Source organism: Onychomys torridus, chromosome 9 (assembly GCF_903995425.1).
Source record: "Onychomys torridus chromosome 9, mOncTor1.1, whole genome shotgun sequence".
NCBI classification, from domain to species: Eukaryota; Metazoa; Chordata; class Mammalia; order Rodentia; family Cricetidae; genus Onychomys; species Onychomys torridus.
This window is the reverse complement of record NC_050451.1, coordinates 90995752-91011263: the sequence shown is the minus strand read 5'-3', so window position 1 is coordinate 91011263 and position 15512 is coordinate 90995752. Positions and strand designations below refer to the sequence as shown.

At 35.4% G+C, this 15512-nt stretch overlaps 1 protein-coding gene across 13 annotated transcripts in view; it reads left to right on the top strand.

Annotated features, from left to right (window-relative positions):
* The window catches only part of Mycbp2 (MYC binding protein 2), a 243679-nt gene that overhangs the window by 149528 nt on the left and 78639 nt on the right, over positions 1 to 15512 (top strand). For all 13 annotated transcript variants that reach the window (XM_036198612.1, XM_036198607.1, XM_036198616.1 and 10 more), the window contains 7 exons: positions 757 to 875; positions 1418 to 1505; positions 4024 to 4073; positions 7096 to 7268; positions 8151 to 8295; positions 12178 to 12393; positions 12988 to 13043. In XM_036198612.1, coding sequence (XP_036054505.1) covers positions 757 to 875; positions 1418 to 1505; positions 4024 to 4073; positions 7096 to 7268; positions 8151 to 8295; positions 12178 to 12393; positions 12988 to 13043 — 847 coding nt within the window. The remainder of the gene's footprint in view (positions 1 to 756; positions 876 to 1417; positions 1506 to 4023; positions 4074 to 7095; positions 7269 to 8150; positions 8296 to 12177; positions 12394 to 12987; positions 13044 to 15512) is intronic.

Genomic DNA, 15512 nt, shown 5'->3' with positions numbered 1-15512 from the left:
CTGACTCAGCCTTTTGACTGCAGGTGAATTTTATTTAATCAAACACACCTTTGCATCATTAAATGTTCCAGAGCATAAGCAAAATAACACCCCTTGAAATAATATTCTACAATAGGTGTGTGTGTGTCTGTATGCCTGTGCTTGCACTTATTTCTGATAATTATGTCTTCCTTTAAAAGAAAGTTAACTTTTTAAACTCTTTAGTCTCTGTAATATTCTAATTTTAACCAGTTAACACTAACTAGTCTTTCAAACACTTAAAATTATACAGAGAAGTTTTGTCATCTTTCATATAATCTGGCCTTGATGAATTTAGAGGTTTTTTTTCCTTTGATTCTAACACACTTTTTTTGGATTGGTTGATTTGTTAAGAGATCAGAAAATGCCAGTTACCAGGGTAGAAGATTACTTAATTCAAAACAGAGAATACTAGCCTAGGTATTCAGTAATTGATAGATAATTGGAAAAAAAAATGCTTATATAACTTAAGGATAGGCTTAAGGAAATGGATTTGATTACAATGGAAATTAGCAACCATTCATTAGGGCTGGTTCTATTTTTTATAGTGTTGCTTTTAACATGGTTTGTACAAATAAATAAAGGATTCTCCATCAAAATCTTCTTTCCATTTTAATAACTGATTTGAATAGTTGTATTTATATGATAAAATAATGAAATGTTATCAAGTTCTTTCATATTTTAACCATACTAACAGAGATTGGTCCTTGCTTACACACAGACTTTTTGTTTTTTAAGGAAACGAAGCCCTTTTTTCACTGGAAACTGCTTCAGATTATGTGAAAGACGATAAAGCCTCTTTCTATGGTTTCAAGTGTTTTGCAATAGGATATGAATTTAGCCCTGGACCAGATGAGGTAAGAACAAGGTATCTTCCCAGTCTGTTAAGAACAATTGGCTCTTTTAAAAGTTCCTTGGATGTAAAGTGCCTTGCAAGCTTGAAGTTTATGTTTAAACGTGGTGTAGTTTAATTATCTGTTAACATTTTGCCACTCTTCATACATGGGGATAATTGAGTTAATGCAAAGTGGCCCCATGTAAGTAAAGCATACTTTGAAGCATAGCTGTATACTCCATTCTAAAGTTTTACCTTTCGTAAATAACAGAACCTAGCTTTCCAAAGTGACTTAAGTTATTCTAGATTTTCTTAAATGTTTTAAATCAAATACTAAAGTAAAGCCAAGGTCATAATCTTCTTAAATGTGAATGGCAAATGATTTGGACAGTGAAGGTGTAGACCCAAACAACATGGGGTATAATTTTAAATCTCTTTCTCCCTCAGCTGCCAGCTAAACAGAGCTTTCTAGTTTCATTGGCAGAACTTGACTTTGAATTACAATGTTTTCATAACCCATGTTCAAACATTTTTTTAAGTAGTGAATTTTGTGCAATTCTACAGGGAGTTATTCAGCTGGAAAAAGAATTAGCTAATCTCGGTGGGGTCTGTGCAGCAGCTTTGATGAAGAAGGATCTAGCACTTCCTATTGGTGAGTCTAGTTAAGTAACTGGTGTTGTTAAAGATTCATAAGAAAATTTAAAAGCAAGACATATTTATTACGGAGCATTCAAAGATAAACTTTCAACAAAAATTCTGTGACTGCATGTACATATGAGTAACAGCTATTTGATGCACTGATGTTGTTTTGATGGAAACTTAAGGGTATCCTAAAATCTTTTTAATTTACTCAAATTCACGTATGTGTATACCCTCCATATATATAAATACACACACATATATATGCACATACTTACTTTTCACTTGGAAAATCCATGCAGACCTTCTCATTCTATCTTTTCTTTACTTCTCTTCTTTTTCTTTACCCTTTGTCATTCCTTGTTATGTCCCATTCTTGCTCCCTTTTCATCTTCTCAGTTTCCTCAGTCCTGCTTCATATTAGTCCCTTTGTGCTGTTCTCCTAATATGTTAATATTTTTATATGAAGAAAATTATTAGCACCAACATTGGAAGAACTTGTCAATAGCTGTTAATAATTTTACTTTTGATGTATCTGTTTATATCAGATATTTACAGAAATAATCAAAAATACATACTGACTGAAGGATGAAAATAGCAGTGCTTTGATTGCCAACCTAACTGCACCCAAATCTGTCATTTGGAACCTAGTTGGAGAGCTGAACGAAAGGGCATAGCTATATGGCCTGAGAAAGGAAGTTCCCCATATCATAATAAATGAAACAAGAACTTATAGGAAAAGGTCAATTCTTGGGGGCAGCATCACATCTATGTATGGGTGCTCACCTTTATGTACATTGACATACACATATGCCCTTAAGTCTTGCATGTAAAATTTATAGAAGAATAATACATAAGAAACTGTTGACAATGGATTTCTTTAGGGGAACTATGATGATTGGAATATATTTATTCCACACTTTCTTCTAATCAGTTAGGCTGTTTCCCCTGAGCCATGTTACTGTTTCAAAACTGTCAAAGAAAATAAATAAAACGTTCTGTATTACACAATAAAAGAGAAAATGGCTAAAGGACACAGGTAAGTAATTCTTGCAGTTTGCAAGAATATATTATAGAGATTCAGCTGGATATTAAAGCTATTCCTAGAAATTTCAAGGTATTTTTTTAGAGGCAAGCCATTTATTACAGAATATTTGGTGTTATCCAGTTTTTAATATTTCAACTGTCTTCTGCTATAAAATTCTCGTGTGCCCAAATATTTCCAGACCATTTTGGCAAACAGCTAAGCTTCTCAGACACTGTCCCACTAGGTACTAACTCCCCTGCTGAGCCTAGGAGACAAGTAGGCTGCTAGGTGCATAGCTTTGTTTCTTGTGTATATGAAGTTCAGACCATCCCCTTCCTTCAGGCCTAGGAGCATGGTAGAGAGAAGGACATGAGGACAATAGGGCTTTCTGCATAACCAGGTGCAATAAGGACTGGAGCAGATTCCAGAGGCAGACACAGAACCAGCAAGACCAGAGAAAGCAGAGGAAGAGTGAAGGGTGAGGCAGGAACAAAAGACATAGAACCTCCCCCCAACCCCCCACCCCCCATGGCCAGAGAGAGGGGAAGAAGACAGAGGTTCAGTGGAGGGTAAACAGATCTCTTGTAGAGTTTATCAGGGTCAGGGGTAAGGAGCCAGGAAGGAGAGATGGAAGATAAAGGAACAGAGGACAAAGATCATCAGGTCAAAAACATAGGAGCTTATTAAAACTATGAAGACAGGAAAAGTAGGCACAGAGAGGAGCTGAATGTGAGAATGGAGCTGAAGCTGTATAGATAGAATTTTTGTCATAGCGGAATAAAGTAAACGGATGAAAGAGCGTGATATATGTAGATTCCTTTACCTCAGATACCCCACACCATGCATAGCATCTTTCCCAGGACTCTGCAAGGAATATTCTCAGGACAGGAACTTGGGAAAATTCTGTTATCCTTAAGTAATATCTTAGGATTTTATGAGTCATCATTGTTACCTGAAATATAGCTATCTTATTAATCAAAAAAATGAGTCTAAGTTTTGTAAAAAAGAAAACATTAAATATAAAAACTTCACACATACATACATTCAGATAGTCAATTTCTCAGATTATACCTTTTCACATTGAAACATGAAATTATCATCTACAAAGTCATACTCAGGAACCATGTCATTGACTTATACACACACACACACACAAAAAAAAATAATCACATACAAAAATAATTTCATAGTGTTGTAAGTATCTCTGATTTTGTGTCGGGCTACATTCATAGTTGTACTAGGCCACTTGCAGCATCTGGACCTCGGGTTGAACATGCCTAATTCTTTACATTGTTTGGTGAATGATACTTGATTACTAACTTAACAGAGATTTTATTCACACCAAAAATTACTGTGTGTTTTAAAGTCTAAACTACTAGATTTATCTAGAACTGTAAATCTTTTCAATCTATAATATAAAGATTACAAAAAAATAATAGTGAATACAAAGGATTGGAAAGGTTATTAGTATAATTTAGCAAAACTTTTTTAATTTGGATAACAGGTAACGAGTTGGAGGAAGACCTTGAAATTCTTGAAGAGGCTGCATTGCAGGTATTGTCCTAAACATTTTAATTTTTGTCCATTAGTTTAAAAATAATATTTCCATAAGATGATTATTTTCTTCAACATAAGACTCAGTGGATAAGTACTTCATTCTGTTTATTGGCATTCTAGAGACACATAACTTGTAAGTTTCCTCTTGATGCAAATGCCTGTGTGAACACTGACTGCCATGTGCTTAGGAGAAAGAAGGGCTATGGTACAGAGATGCTCTTCAGAGCTGTGGAAATTTCCTTTACCTCTGGAAAGTCTTGACCAGCGAACAAAAAAAGGCATTTGGCACACGATATGGTTCCTTATATGAAACTTGAATTTCATAACATCATAGAGCCATTTGGCTCTCACAGTTGGGAGCCATTAGTTTGTTGCTCTTATTATTGGCTAATATTTTTATTTGTATAAACATTAATTAAGTAGAACATTTGACAATATAATGGCAATAAATCTGTATTTCAGTTGAAGTACTGGTTTTGGACCTCTAATTTCAATCTGTATTGATTTGCTACTTTATATTACTCAGACCATTAGATTCTCTGAGCTTGAGTCCTCTAAATTTATATAGCTAGCAGTCACTGATAGGATGGGAGGAGCCTAGTAAGCAGTGTTTTGAAATTATAATGCCTGCTTATCTTGCTAGAGATTTCATGTAGTAATTGAGTCTTCATGTAGACTGTACACTGAGACCATCAGTGATGGGCTGATGCCATGTAGTGAAGCAGCATGATGAGAAGGCATAGACCGATTCCATAGTATCCAGACCATAAAATTTCATAAATTTGTTAAATTGTCCAAATACTTTTTCCCACATTTATTATTTTTATTAAGAAAAATACTATTTTTATCAGCAGTAACTCATAATGATCACTTAATAGCCCAAAATAGCAAAGTTTTTGTTTGGTTTGGTTTGGTTTGGTTTGGTTTTTTCTTTTTCTTTTGGTCCTGGACCTTGCTCTGTAGACCAGGCTGACCTCAACCTCACTGAGATCTTTCTGCCTCTGTCTCCCACATGCTGGGATTAAAGGCATGTGCCCAGGATGAAAGGTTGTATTTTTAAAATAAAAGATTCATTTTGCTGTGCCTACTTTTTTTATACTTTTACCATGTACTAGAGATTATGAAGTCCACATTAGGGTAGCACTGATTTAGATTGGGCCTGTATCCTATGCTAGGTATATGTAGTTAGCAGTGTACTTTGTACTTACTTACATAATTATCTGTATACTTCATTGTTTATAGTCCCATTAATATTATTTCTTTATTTTTACAATTACACCTTGAACTTAGTATTGTTTTTTTATTCATCTTACAGAATCTGAAGTTCACAGAATTTAAATGATTTAAGAGTCTGGTTAGTTGAGAAATAAATGCTGGTGTCTAATTCCACTGATTCTAAGAGTTAGTATTTGACATTTATTTCCTGAAATTAATTGATCAAAGGGAATAAAACACTGATTTGTGTTAATTTATCAAGCATTATTTATGAGCTTTTCATGTATTTTTAGTTCATTTAGTCATCACACAATCCTGTAAATCCGAGATTCTTGTCTCCATTACAGAAAACTGAAGCAAAGCTCTTAGATAACTTGCCTAGATCCACAACTGGGATGGAATTTTACCTTTGATAGCATGCTGACAAATCCATTACTTTGACCACTTTGCTATAATTATAGGGAGTCATGATTTTTTTCTGTAATTTAAAAAACTCTTAGATTTTAAAAAGCTACCAGGTGTGTGTATGTATAGGTATATAGATGTGTATTTAATATTAAGTCTTTGTACTTTAGGTAACAAAAATAATAATTTAACAAACATTTAATAAATGGTGTATGTCATGACTCATTCACATTTAAAATGGCTTTCAAGAAGCTCATGCATTATGATTTCATAGAATATGGTGCTATAGAAATAATACTTAGACTCGATACCATTTAAAGAAAAAAATAGACTTGGTTTGTAGTTGGTGTGAAGTATAAATAATTTCCTCTTAAAAGAAGCTCATGCATTATGATTTCATAGAATATGGTGCTATAGAAATAATACTTAGACTCGATACCATTTAAAGAAAAAAATAGACTTGGTTTGTAGTTGGTGTGAAGTATAAATAATTTCCTCTTCCTCAAACACTGTAATGGGTGTTTTATACATATCATTTAACTTAAATTTATAGTTACCATTTAAGAGATGTCTGTTTTGAACACCAGCTGATATGGTAACTTGTTAACTCAAGAGTATAGAACTTACCTAGAACCGTTTGACTCAAAAAACAAACCAACAAAAACCAATGCATAGTTGGTAGAATGTAAAACTTACTTTTAAATAAATAAATATCCCAGAAAAGTGTAACATTTTCCTATTAAATTATTAAAATTTTCTGGAGTCTCACCATTTCTAGTAGATCTTTTTTAAAAAGGATTTTAGTTATCAAATGGATGAAAAACTGAAATTTCACTTTTATCTTCCTGTTTTCCTTAACTGTAATAAGATTTAGATTCATGAGATATGTGTGCAGCCCAGTCAGTAAAGACCTTGGTACTAAGGTCACTTCCCTAAGACAGTAAACACAGCTTACCTCTGATTGTCAATAATGCCTACAGGAGCTCTGGCCCTGCCAAATCTGCATGTAACATAGCATAGGAGGAGATGTACCATGTCATTTAGCATGGAGGTTTTGCTGTTAGGGATTTTTAAGGAAGATAGGCAACTGGTACTGTTCCTGAGAACAGTATTTCCCCCCTATAATTTATGCTTTATAGACTTAAAGACAGTAAATATCAGGAAATGATTTTTCCCCAAAAAGGCATACCAGAAGCGTGTGCATGTTGAATAATTCATGAAAAGGTTTATATTTTAATATATTTGCCATGTATAATGTCACACATCTGTAAGCCCTACATTCAGGAGGCTGAGATAAGAGAATCCCACATTGAAGGCCAGCCGGAGCTATATAGTGAAGCCTTTTTAGAAATAAATAGTAAATAAGTAAGATACAAAGATATTCTTTTTTTCCTAATAGGTGTGCAAAACTCACTCTGGTATTCTTGGAAAGGGTTTGGCTCTTTCTCATTCACCAACTATCTTAGAGGCACTTGAAGGAAACTTACCACTTCAAATCCAAAGCAATGAGCAGTCCTTTCTGGATGACTTCATTGCTTGTGTCCCGGGATCAAGTGGTGGAAGGCTTGCAAGGTACTTTAATATTACAATTAAGTTCATTCAAGTATTCATCTTAAAGGAGGAAATGGCCATTTTGATGTTGAAATAATCCCTTCAATAACCCAGATTATGTGTTTTGAACTTGAAGAAGTAAAAGGTGATAATATTTTAAAATATATGACAGTTAATAATTTGTTTTTTTCATTTGCTGTTTTTGGATAAAAAGAAAGATATGCTAACTTGTGTTAACTTATTAATAAAAATAGAATAAAGCCTCTTTATGGTTTTAATTTTTATGTTTTAGAGATTATACTTTAGTGTTTAAAGCCAAAGACCAGGAAGGAACATCAAATTGTTAAAGTCCTCCTCACTTTTATCTTTAGACCCTTACATATACTGCATAGTAGAATTACTTTACTTGATACTCATCTCACAGGTCAAATTGAATGTAATTGTGAAATGGATTTAGGAATGGGTAGCTCCAACACTCAGAAATGAACAAGTTTTGTAAGTAAGGGGACGTAGTAAAGAAGCCAGTGAGGAGTTTATAAAAAGTAATGCTAGTATACCCGGCTGATCCCAAGCAAGGTGAATAATATTCCTGTCCTTGCTTTCATAAGGAGACTGTTCTTTTCCAGTTGATATTAGAAAGCTGATCTCCTTCACTACTTCAAATTAGCTGTAAATTAGTCATTTTTTGATAATCCTATAATAAAAATTTCAGTACTTTCTAACTTTAAATTATTTCATAGTCTATGTAAACATCAGAAACTTCATGCATTATTAATTGCTTCCCAGGAAAACATTTGTAACTATTACTGAATCAGATATGAAGACACTGGTTTAGCATTTTGTTCAATACAGGTTTAGTTTATTTGGCTTAATTTCATGTTCTCTTATTTTTAACTCTTTTAGATGGCTTCAGCCAGATTCCTATGCTGATCCTCAGAAAACATCATTGATCCTGAATAAGGATGATATTCGTTGTGGCTGGCCCACCACCATAACTGTTCAAACAAAAGATCAGTATGGAGATGTGGTTCATGTCCCCAACATGAAGGTAATTCTGTGTGAATTAGGAAATGTCTACACATTGACTGCTGTAACTGATAAGGGCTGGAGAATGACAAATCTACAGGGTTCACTTGCTCTTCCCTCTGTGTCTTTGTGTAATGGAAGATACTGAAGAATTGCTTAGGTGATTGCTTTCACATTAGTTAGTCCCTAGTTATGTGCTGCAGCGACTGCAAAGAAGATAGTTTAAGTTGTCTATTGGAAGAGTTGTATAGGAGGAAGGTCTCTAGTACAGAAGGATTGAGTAAATGAATGTATGCTGCATTTTTTTAGTTATATCTATTTATTAGAAGACTCATACATTCTGCACTTAACTGAGTTCCCACTATAAAGATAATATTGATAACATAAACTTAATATTGATAGACAAGCTAAAAATATATAAATTTTGGTTATAAAATAATGACTTATACAAATATATATATTAATGGATATAACATACTTCTTATACAAGGCAGTAGTTGATAAGGATATTTATATTAAATTGAATGAAATCAGTGATACAAACTATTGTTACAAATATCTCATTTAAATATTTTGTGTGTTTCTAAATAATTTAAACCAAATGTAAATTTGTGTAGGTGGTCTCTAGTCCTTTTCCCTTCTGTAGCTGAATTATGGGGTAATTTGAATTTTAGAATTACTACTTAGAGTAGATTAAGGTACATAATCTTCTTTTGTTCATAGAGCATTATTTTTCTATTTCACTAATAAAACTATTTCAGCTGCTTTATGCCATCTTTGATATGTAGCATTAGCAAAACACAATACCAGTGTAATCTTTTATCTGTCTCAGTAAAAAATAATTAAGACTCATTGTCCATACCTGTGAAGACAAAAAAAAACTAAGCTTATATAAAAGCACCAGACTCTTATACTAAGGAGAAGTCAACATTTAACAGTACCTTTAAACACTCTAATCCCAGCTCACAGTAACAATCTGTGTTGTGTCCCAGACATGGATGCAAAAAGATGGAATAGTATATACTCTGGAGTAACTACAGTGTTGTAGGTAACATACATACACACTCACCATGATATCCTATGTATTGTCTCATTTTTGTTGTTTGAGACAAAACACTTGCAACTTACTACTATTTAAAGTTTGAAATATAACAAAAAAGCAAATGCTTTTGTAACATGAATTGCTAAATGGTCTCTTTATAAAAACCCGGAGCCTGATACTGGGGTGATTGTTGAAAGATCAGAGAGACAAAGGAACAAGCCACCTCTTACCTCTAGAACTCCTCAGCCTGAAAAGCTTTCCTCAACCGAAAGACTTACAGTTCCTGTATCCTCACTTTCCTAGTGCTGGGATTAAAGGTGTGTGACTCCCAAGTGCTGGGATTACAGGAGTGTGCCACCATTACCTGGCTCTGTTTCTCTCCTAGACTGAGTCAATCTCATGTAGTCCAGGGTGGCTTTAAACTCACAGAGATCCAGACAGATGCTGAAAAAGCCTTTGACACAATCCAACACACCTTCATGATAAAAGTCTTGGAGCGATCAGGAATACAGGGAACATACCTAAACATAATAAAGGCAATTTACAGCAAGCCAACAGCCAACATCAAATTCAGTGGCGAGAAACTCAAAGCAATACCACTAAACTCAGGAACAAGGCAAGGCTATCCGCTCTCCCCATACTTACTCAATATAGTACTTGAAGTTCTAGCCAGAGCAATAAGACAATATAAGGAGATTAAGGGGATAAAAATTGGAAAGAAAGAAGTCAAGCTTTCCATATTTGCAGATGACATGATAGTATACATGAGTGACCCCAAAAATTCAACCAAGGAACTGATACAGCTAATAAAAACCTTCAGCAACATAGCAGGATACAAGATCAACTCAAAAAAATCAGTAACCCCCCTATATACAATCTACAAACAGGCTGAGAAGGAAATCAGAGATACATCACCCTTTACAATAGCCACAAATGATATAAAATACCTTGGGGTTACTCTAACTAAGCATGTGAAGGATCTATATGACAAGAACTTTAAGTCCCTGAAAAAAGAAATTGAAGAAGATGTCAGAAAATGGAAAGATCTCCCATGCTCATGGATAGGCAGGATTAACATAGTAAAAATGGCTATCTTACCAAAAGCAATCTACAGATTCAATGTAATCCCTATCAAAATACCAACACAATTCTTCACAGATCTGGAAAGAATAATACTCAACTTCATATGGAAAAACAAAAAACCCAGTATAGCCAAAAGAATCCTGTACAATAAAACAACCTCTGGAGGCATCACGATCCCTGACCTCAAGCTCTACTGTAGAGCTACCGTAATAAAAACAGCTTGGTACTGGCATAAAAACTAACATGTGGACCAATTAAATTGAATTGAAGACCCTGACATTAACCCGCACACCTATGAACATATAATTTTTGACAAAGAAGCCAAAAATGTACAATGGAAAAAAGAAAGTATCTTCAACAAATGGTGCTGGCATAACTGGATGTCAATGTGTAGAAGGCTACATATAATAGATCCATATCTGTCAATGTGCACAAAACTTAAGTCCAAGTGGATTGAAGATCTCAACATAAATCCAGTTACTCTGAACCTGATAGAAGAGAAAGTAGGAAGTAGTTTTGAAAGTATTGGCACCAGAGATCACTTTCTAACTATAACACCAGTAGCATAGACACTGAGAGAAACAATCAATCAATGGGACCTGTTGAAACTGAGAAGCTTTTGTAGAGCAAAGGACACAGTCAACAAGACAAAGTGACAGCCTACAGAATGGGAAAAGGTCTTCACCAATCCCACATCTGACAGACGGCTGATATCCAGAATATATAAAGAACTCAAGAAATTAGACATCAAAATGCCCAACAGTCCAATTAAGAAATGGGCTATAGATCTAAACAGAGAATTCTCCACAGAGGAAGTTCAAATGGCTGAAAGACATTTAAGGAATTGTTCAACATCCCTAATTATCCAGGAAATGCAAATCAAAATGACTCTGAGATACCACCTTACACCTGTCAGAATGGCTAAGAGCAAAAACACAGAAGACAGCTTATGTTGGAGAGGATGTGGAGCAAGGGGGAACTCTCCTCCACTGCTGGTGGTAATGCAAACTTGTACAGCCATGTTGGAAATCAATATGGCGCTTCCTTAGAAAACTGGGAATCCATCTCCCCCAAGACCTAGCTTAAATTATTAACTATGCTATCTAATTATGCTTTTCTTGCCTGAAGTAGACAGAGATCCTTAGATTTTTGGTCATTTTTAAACCATTATTTCTAAAGGCTCCTATTAATGAGTATATGTTCCTGTGTAGACTATTTTTTTTTTTAAGATTGCTTTATTTTTATGTGCATTGATGTTTTGCCTACATGTATGTCTGTGTGAGGGTGTCAGATCCCCTGGAACTGGAATTACAGTTGTGAGCAGCCATGTGGACATTGGGATTTGAACCCTAGGTCTTCTGGGGAAGGTCTCGTAATTGCTGAGCCATTTCTCTAGCCCCCTTTGTAGACTATTAACATCAAGAATTCAGATAAATTTTTGCAAATAAGCTGTGATTATGAGAGGTATTTATTATCTGATAAAATATCACGTCCTGAAAGAATCCAATATAGATTCTTTCTGTTTTCTTTCCCAGTATCATTCTAACAAGAGATTTAATTTTTAAGATTTGAAATCTTGATTATTTGTTCTAAAATAATGACACCTCTGTTTTACACTATTAGTGTGTAAGACAGAGGTGAGATCTTCCTGGAAATGGAAATGACCAAGGTGAACCAGTGTTAACAAAACTTGTATCACTGACTTTGTGATTGTCAATTGCTTATTTTCCTGTGACAAAGGTAATTATATGTATTTGGTTTTTATATTATTGTGGATAGGTGGAAGTGAAAGCTGTACCTGTTTCTCAGAAAAAAACATCTTTACAACAAGAGCAAGGGAAGAAATCTCAAAGGATTCCTGGCAGCCCTTCAGTAGCAGCAGCATCTTCTAACACTGACATGACTTTTGGAGGGTTGGCATCCCCAAAGCTGGATGTTTCATATGAACCAATGATAGTAAAGGAGGCACGGTACATTGCCATAACAATGATGAAGGTAATTCATTGTTATTTATCAGAATATTTACCTTTCACCATTGATTTATTTAACATTTCAGTGTTTCAAATATTGGCACAGTATTACAAAATGCTTGATAAACAATTTAAGGAAAGAAGGATTTATTCTCTTACAACTTGAGAGGCTACATTCCACCATGGTGGGGCAGCATGGTTGCAGGCACAGGAAGCAGACTGGATAAATTTGATCCTCATTCAAGAAGCAAACAGAGAGATAAATTCTACTGCTTATCTCACTTTCTCCTTTTTATTAAGTTCAACACTTAGAATTTCTTTTCCTGGCCTAGTTAACCCAGTCTAGAAAATTCTTCACAGACATAGCCATCCATTTGTCTCTTTAGTGACTCTAAGCCCTGTCAGTATTAACAATCATATCTTAAGATTATTAATTTGTTTTTGTTTTTTGTTTGGGTCTCTAGTAAATGTGGAATTCATTTTTCAAGTGGTCTTGCTGTTTTCATTTCTTTTTTGTGTGGATAAACCAGTGTTCTCAGTTCATTTACTGGTTATCTTGGCATTGTAAATGGAGATGTCTATAGCAAAGCTACTAACGTTCCTTGTCTCTGTCTTCAAGGTATATGAAAACTACTCATTTGAAGAACTGCGTTTTGCATCACCAACTCCTAAAAGGTAAGAACTGTTTTCTCAAAGTGTTGCTAAAACTAAAACTGAATCATCTAAACAGAAATCATCAAAAATCCCATCCTTATTTTCTGTTGATTTAAAATATTCTTACTAATTCTTTAAGTCCATATATACCACTGCCCTGTTTCTATTTTGTTTTCAAAAGAGGTTCCTGGAAGTCATCCATCACTTCTAGCCCTTATCATTCTACCCCCTCTTCCATGGAGATCCCTGATCCTAGTGAGAGGTGTGGCAAAAAGAAAACCGCCAGCCCATTTGAGTCTAGTCACTACATAGTCTCTTGCTCTCTGCATGTCTACCAGCTGTGAGTCTCAGTGTTAATTGCCATCTAGTGTAGCTGGAGATTTTCTCTCCAACTCCCGCCAAGCCCCAGCAGTCCCACAGCCCACTTATAAAATAAACACACAGGTGCTTATATTATTTAAACTGTTTGGCCTAATGACTCAGGCTTCTTGCTGTCTAGTTCCTATATCTCAATTTAACCCATATCTATTAGTCTATAAGTTGCTACATGGCTCGTGGCTTACTGGTACCTTACATCTCAATTGTCATGGCAGCTGGCTGGCAGTATCTCCCTGACTCCACCTTCCTGTTCCCCCAATTCTCCTCTCTGCTTGTCCCGCCTATACTTCCTGCCTGGCTACTGGCCAATCAGCATTTTATTTATCAGTCAATCATAGCAACATGTATTTACAGCATACAGGACATCCCACAGCAATCTAGTGTAAGAAGCTTCTTGGATAAGGGTTGAGATCTATATGTATATCAAAATTTAATCAGTAGTCATTTCAATACCATGTCCATTTAGCAGAATAATAGTACTAGGTTCTCCCCTGTGGCTTATGGCCTCTCTAGACACAGGTTCTTGGCCCCATTAGTGGTGCCCAGGTCTGGTTTTCATTTTGTGGAACAGAACTTAAATCCCATCAGAAAGGGGTTATTCCATGATGTTTGTATTCCTATTGCACCAGTGGGCCGATTTTGCCATGCTGGTCATTATTGTAGCTCCCATTATTCTCAGCTGAATGAAACTAATGATTACAACTTTCAGTACTGTGAAAATGGTCAGTGTGGGACTTCCCGGTCAGTTACTGTTTCGATTTTTCTGTGTTTTATAACTCAAATATGTAATGCCTTCAAAATAGGGTCTTAACATTAAATTCTGGAGGGTAACCAAGAGCAACGGCAGTAACCTGTTACATTTATTGGTCTATGCGACCCCATTGACCAGTAGCTCAAAAAAAGACAGTGGTTAGGAAACTAGTAAGGGGTTGTGGGGGGCTGGGGCGCGGGAGACCACTCGAGAAGGGACCTAGAATACACTAATAAAAAGCTGAAAGGAAATAATGGAACAGGAAGGAATAAATGGGCTGGAGAATGGGAGGGCAGGGTAGAAGTTGTAATATAGGGAGGGATAACACACACTAAAGACCTTTAGAAAAAGCCATGTGAAAACCTACTGTAGAAGCTTCCTATATATGTACTTGTATGTGTGTACATACATATAGATGTACTTCATCCAAGAAGCTTCTTATGGTAGATGGCAATAAACACAGAGACTCACAGCTGGTAGACATGCAGAGAACAAGAGACTATGTAGTGATCAGCCTCAAATGGGCTGATTTTATCACACCCCTCACCACAAGGTTCAAGCATCTTCAGGGAAGAAGGGGTGGGATGATGATAAGGGCTAGAAGTGGTGGATTACTTCCAGGAACCACTTTTCAGGACACAAATAGGGCAGTGGCACATATGGACTCAAAGAATTAGTAAAATGTATACACACACACACACACACACACACACACACACACACACACACACAAGTTGAAATGAAGTCATTTGTAGCAGGGAGAACAGTACACCAACTAGCCAACACATGCTAACAAATAAAGTTCTAGTACCAGGAATGGATAACTAACCTTCTTTTCTAAAACAATTTCTTACTACAGCATTTTGAAATTTCTAATTGAGCATTTCTTTATATAATATAAACTTTTTAGTGTTAGTTATTTTTAGTCGACTATAATACTACTAACAAACAACATAAAACAAATATATTAGAGAAAGAGTATCAAATCCCCAAACTAATTACATTGGGAAGTCTAGATGGATTGGTGTAATTTTCTGCCTGGTTCATTTTTTATTCTATTAAAAGTTACTATTGTTTTATTTTGTTGGACGGGATCTAATTATGTAGCCTAGCTCGACCTTAAACACTGTTTTCCTGTTCCCGCCTCTGAATGCTGAGGACTGCAGTAGGTGTCAGCACAGCCACCGCTCTGCTGTCAATAGTCCATGTCTCCTCCTCCCAGGGAGCTAGGGAGCGGTTTCCAAGTGTTGTTTTGATGTCTCCTTTTTGTCGACCTCTTTAATTCTGTTAACTCTATATTTAAGCACATTTTTTAAGTTATATGTTAGTTTGTAGGAGAAGTTTGGGTTTTGTTGTTGTTA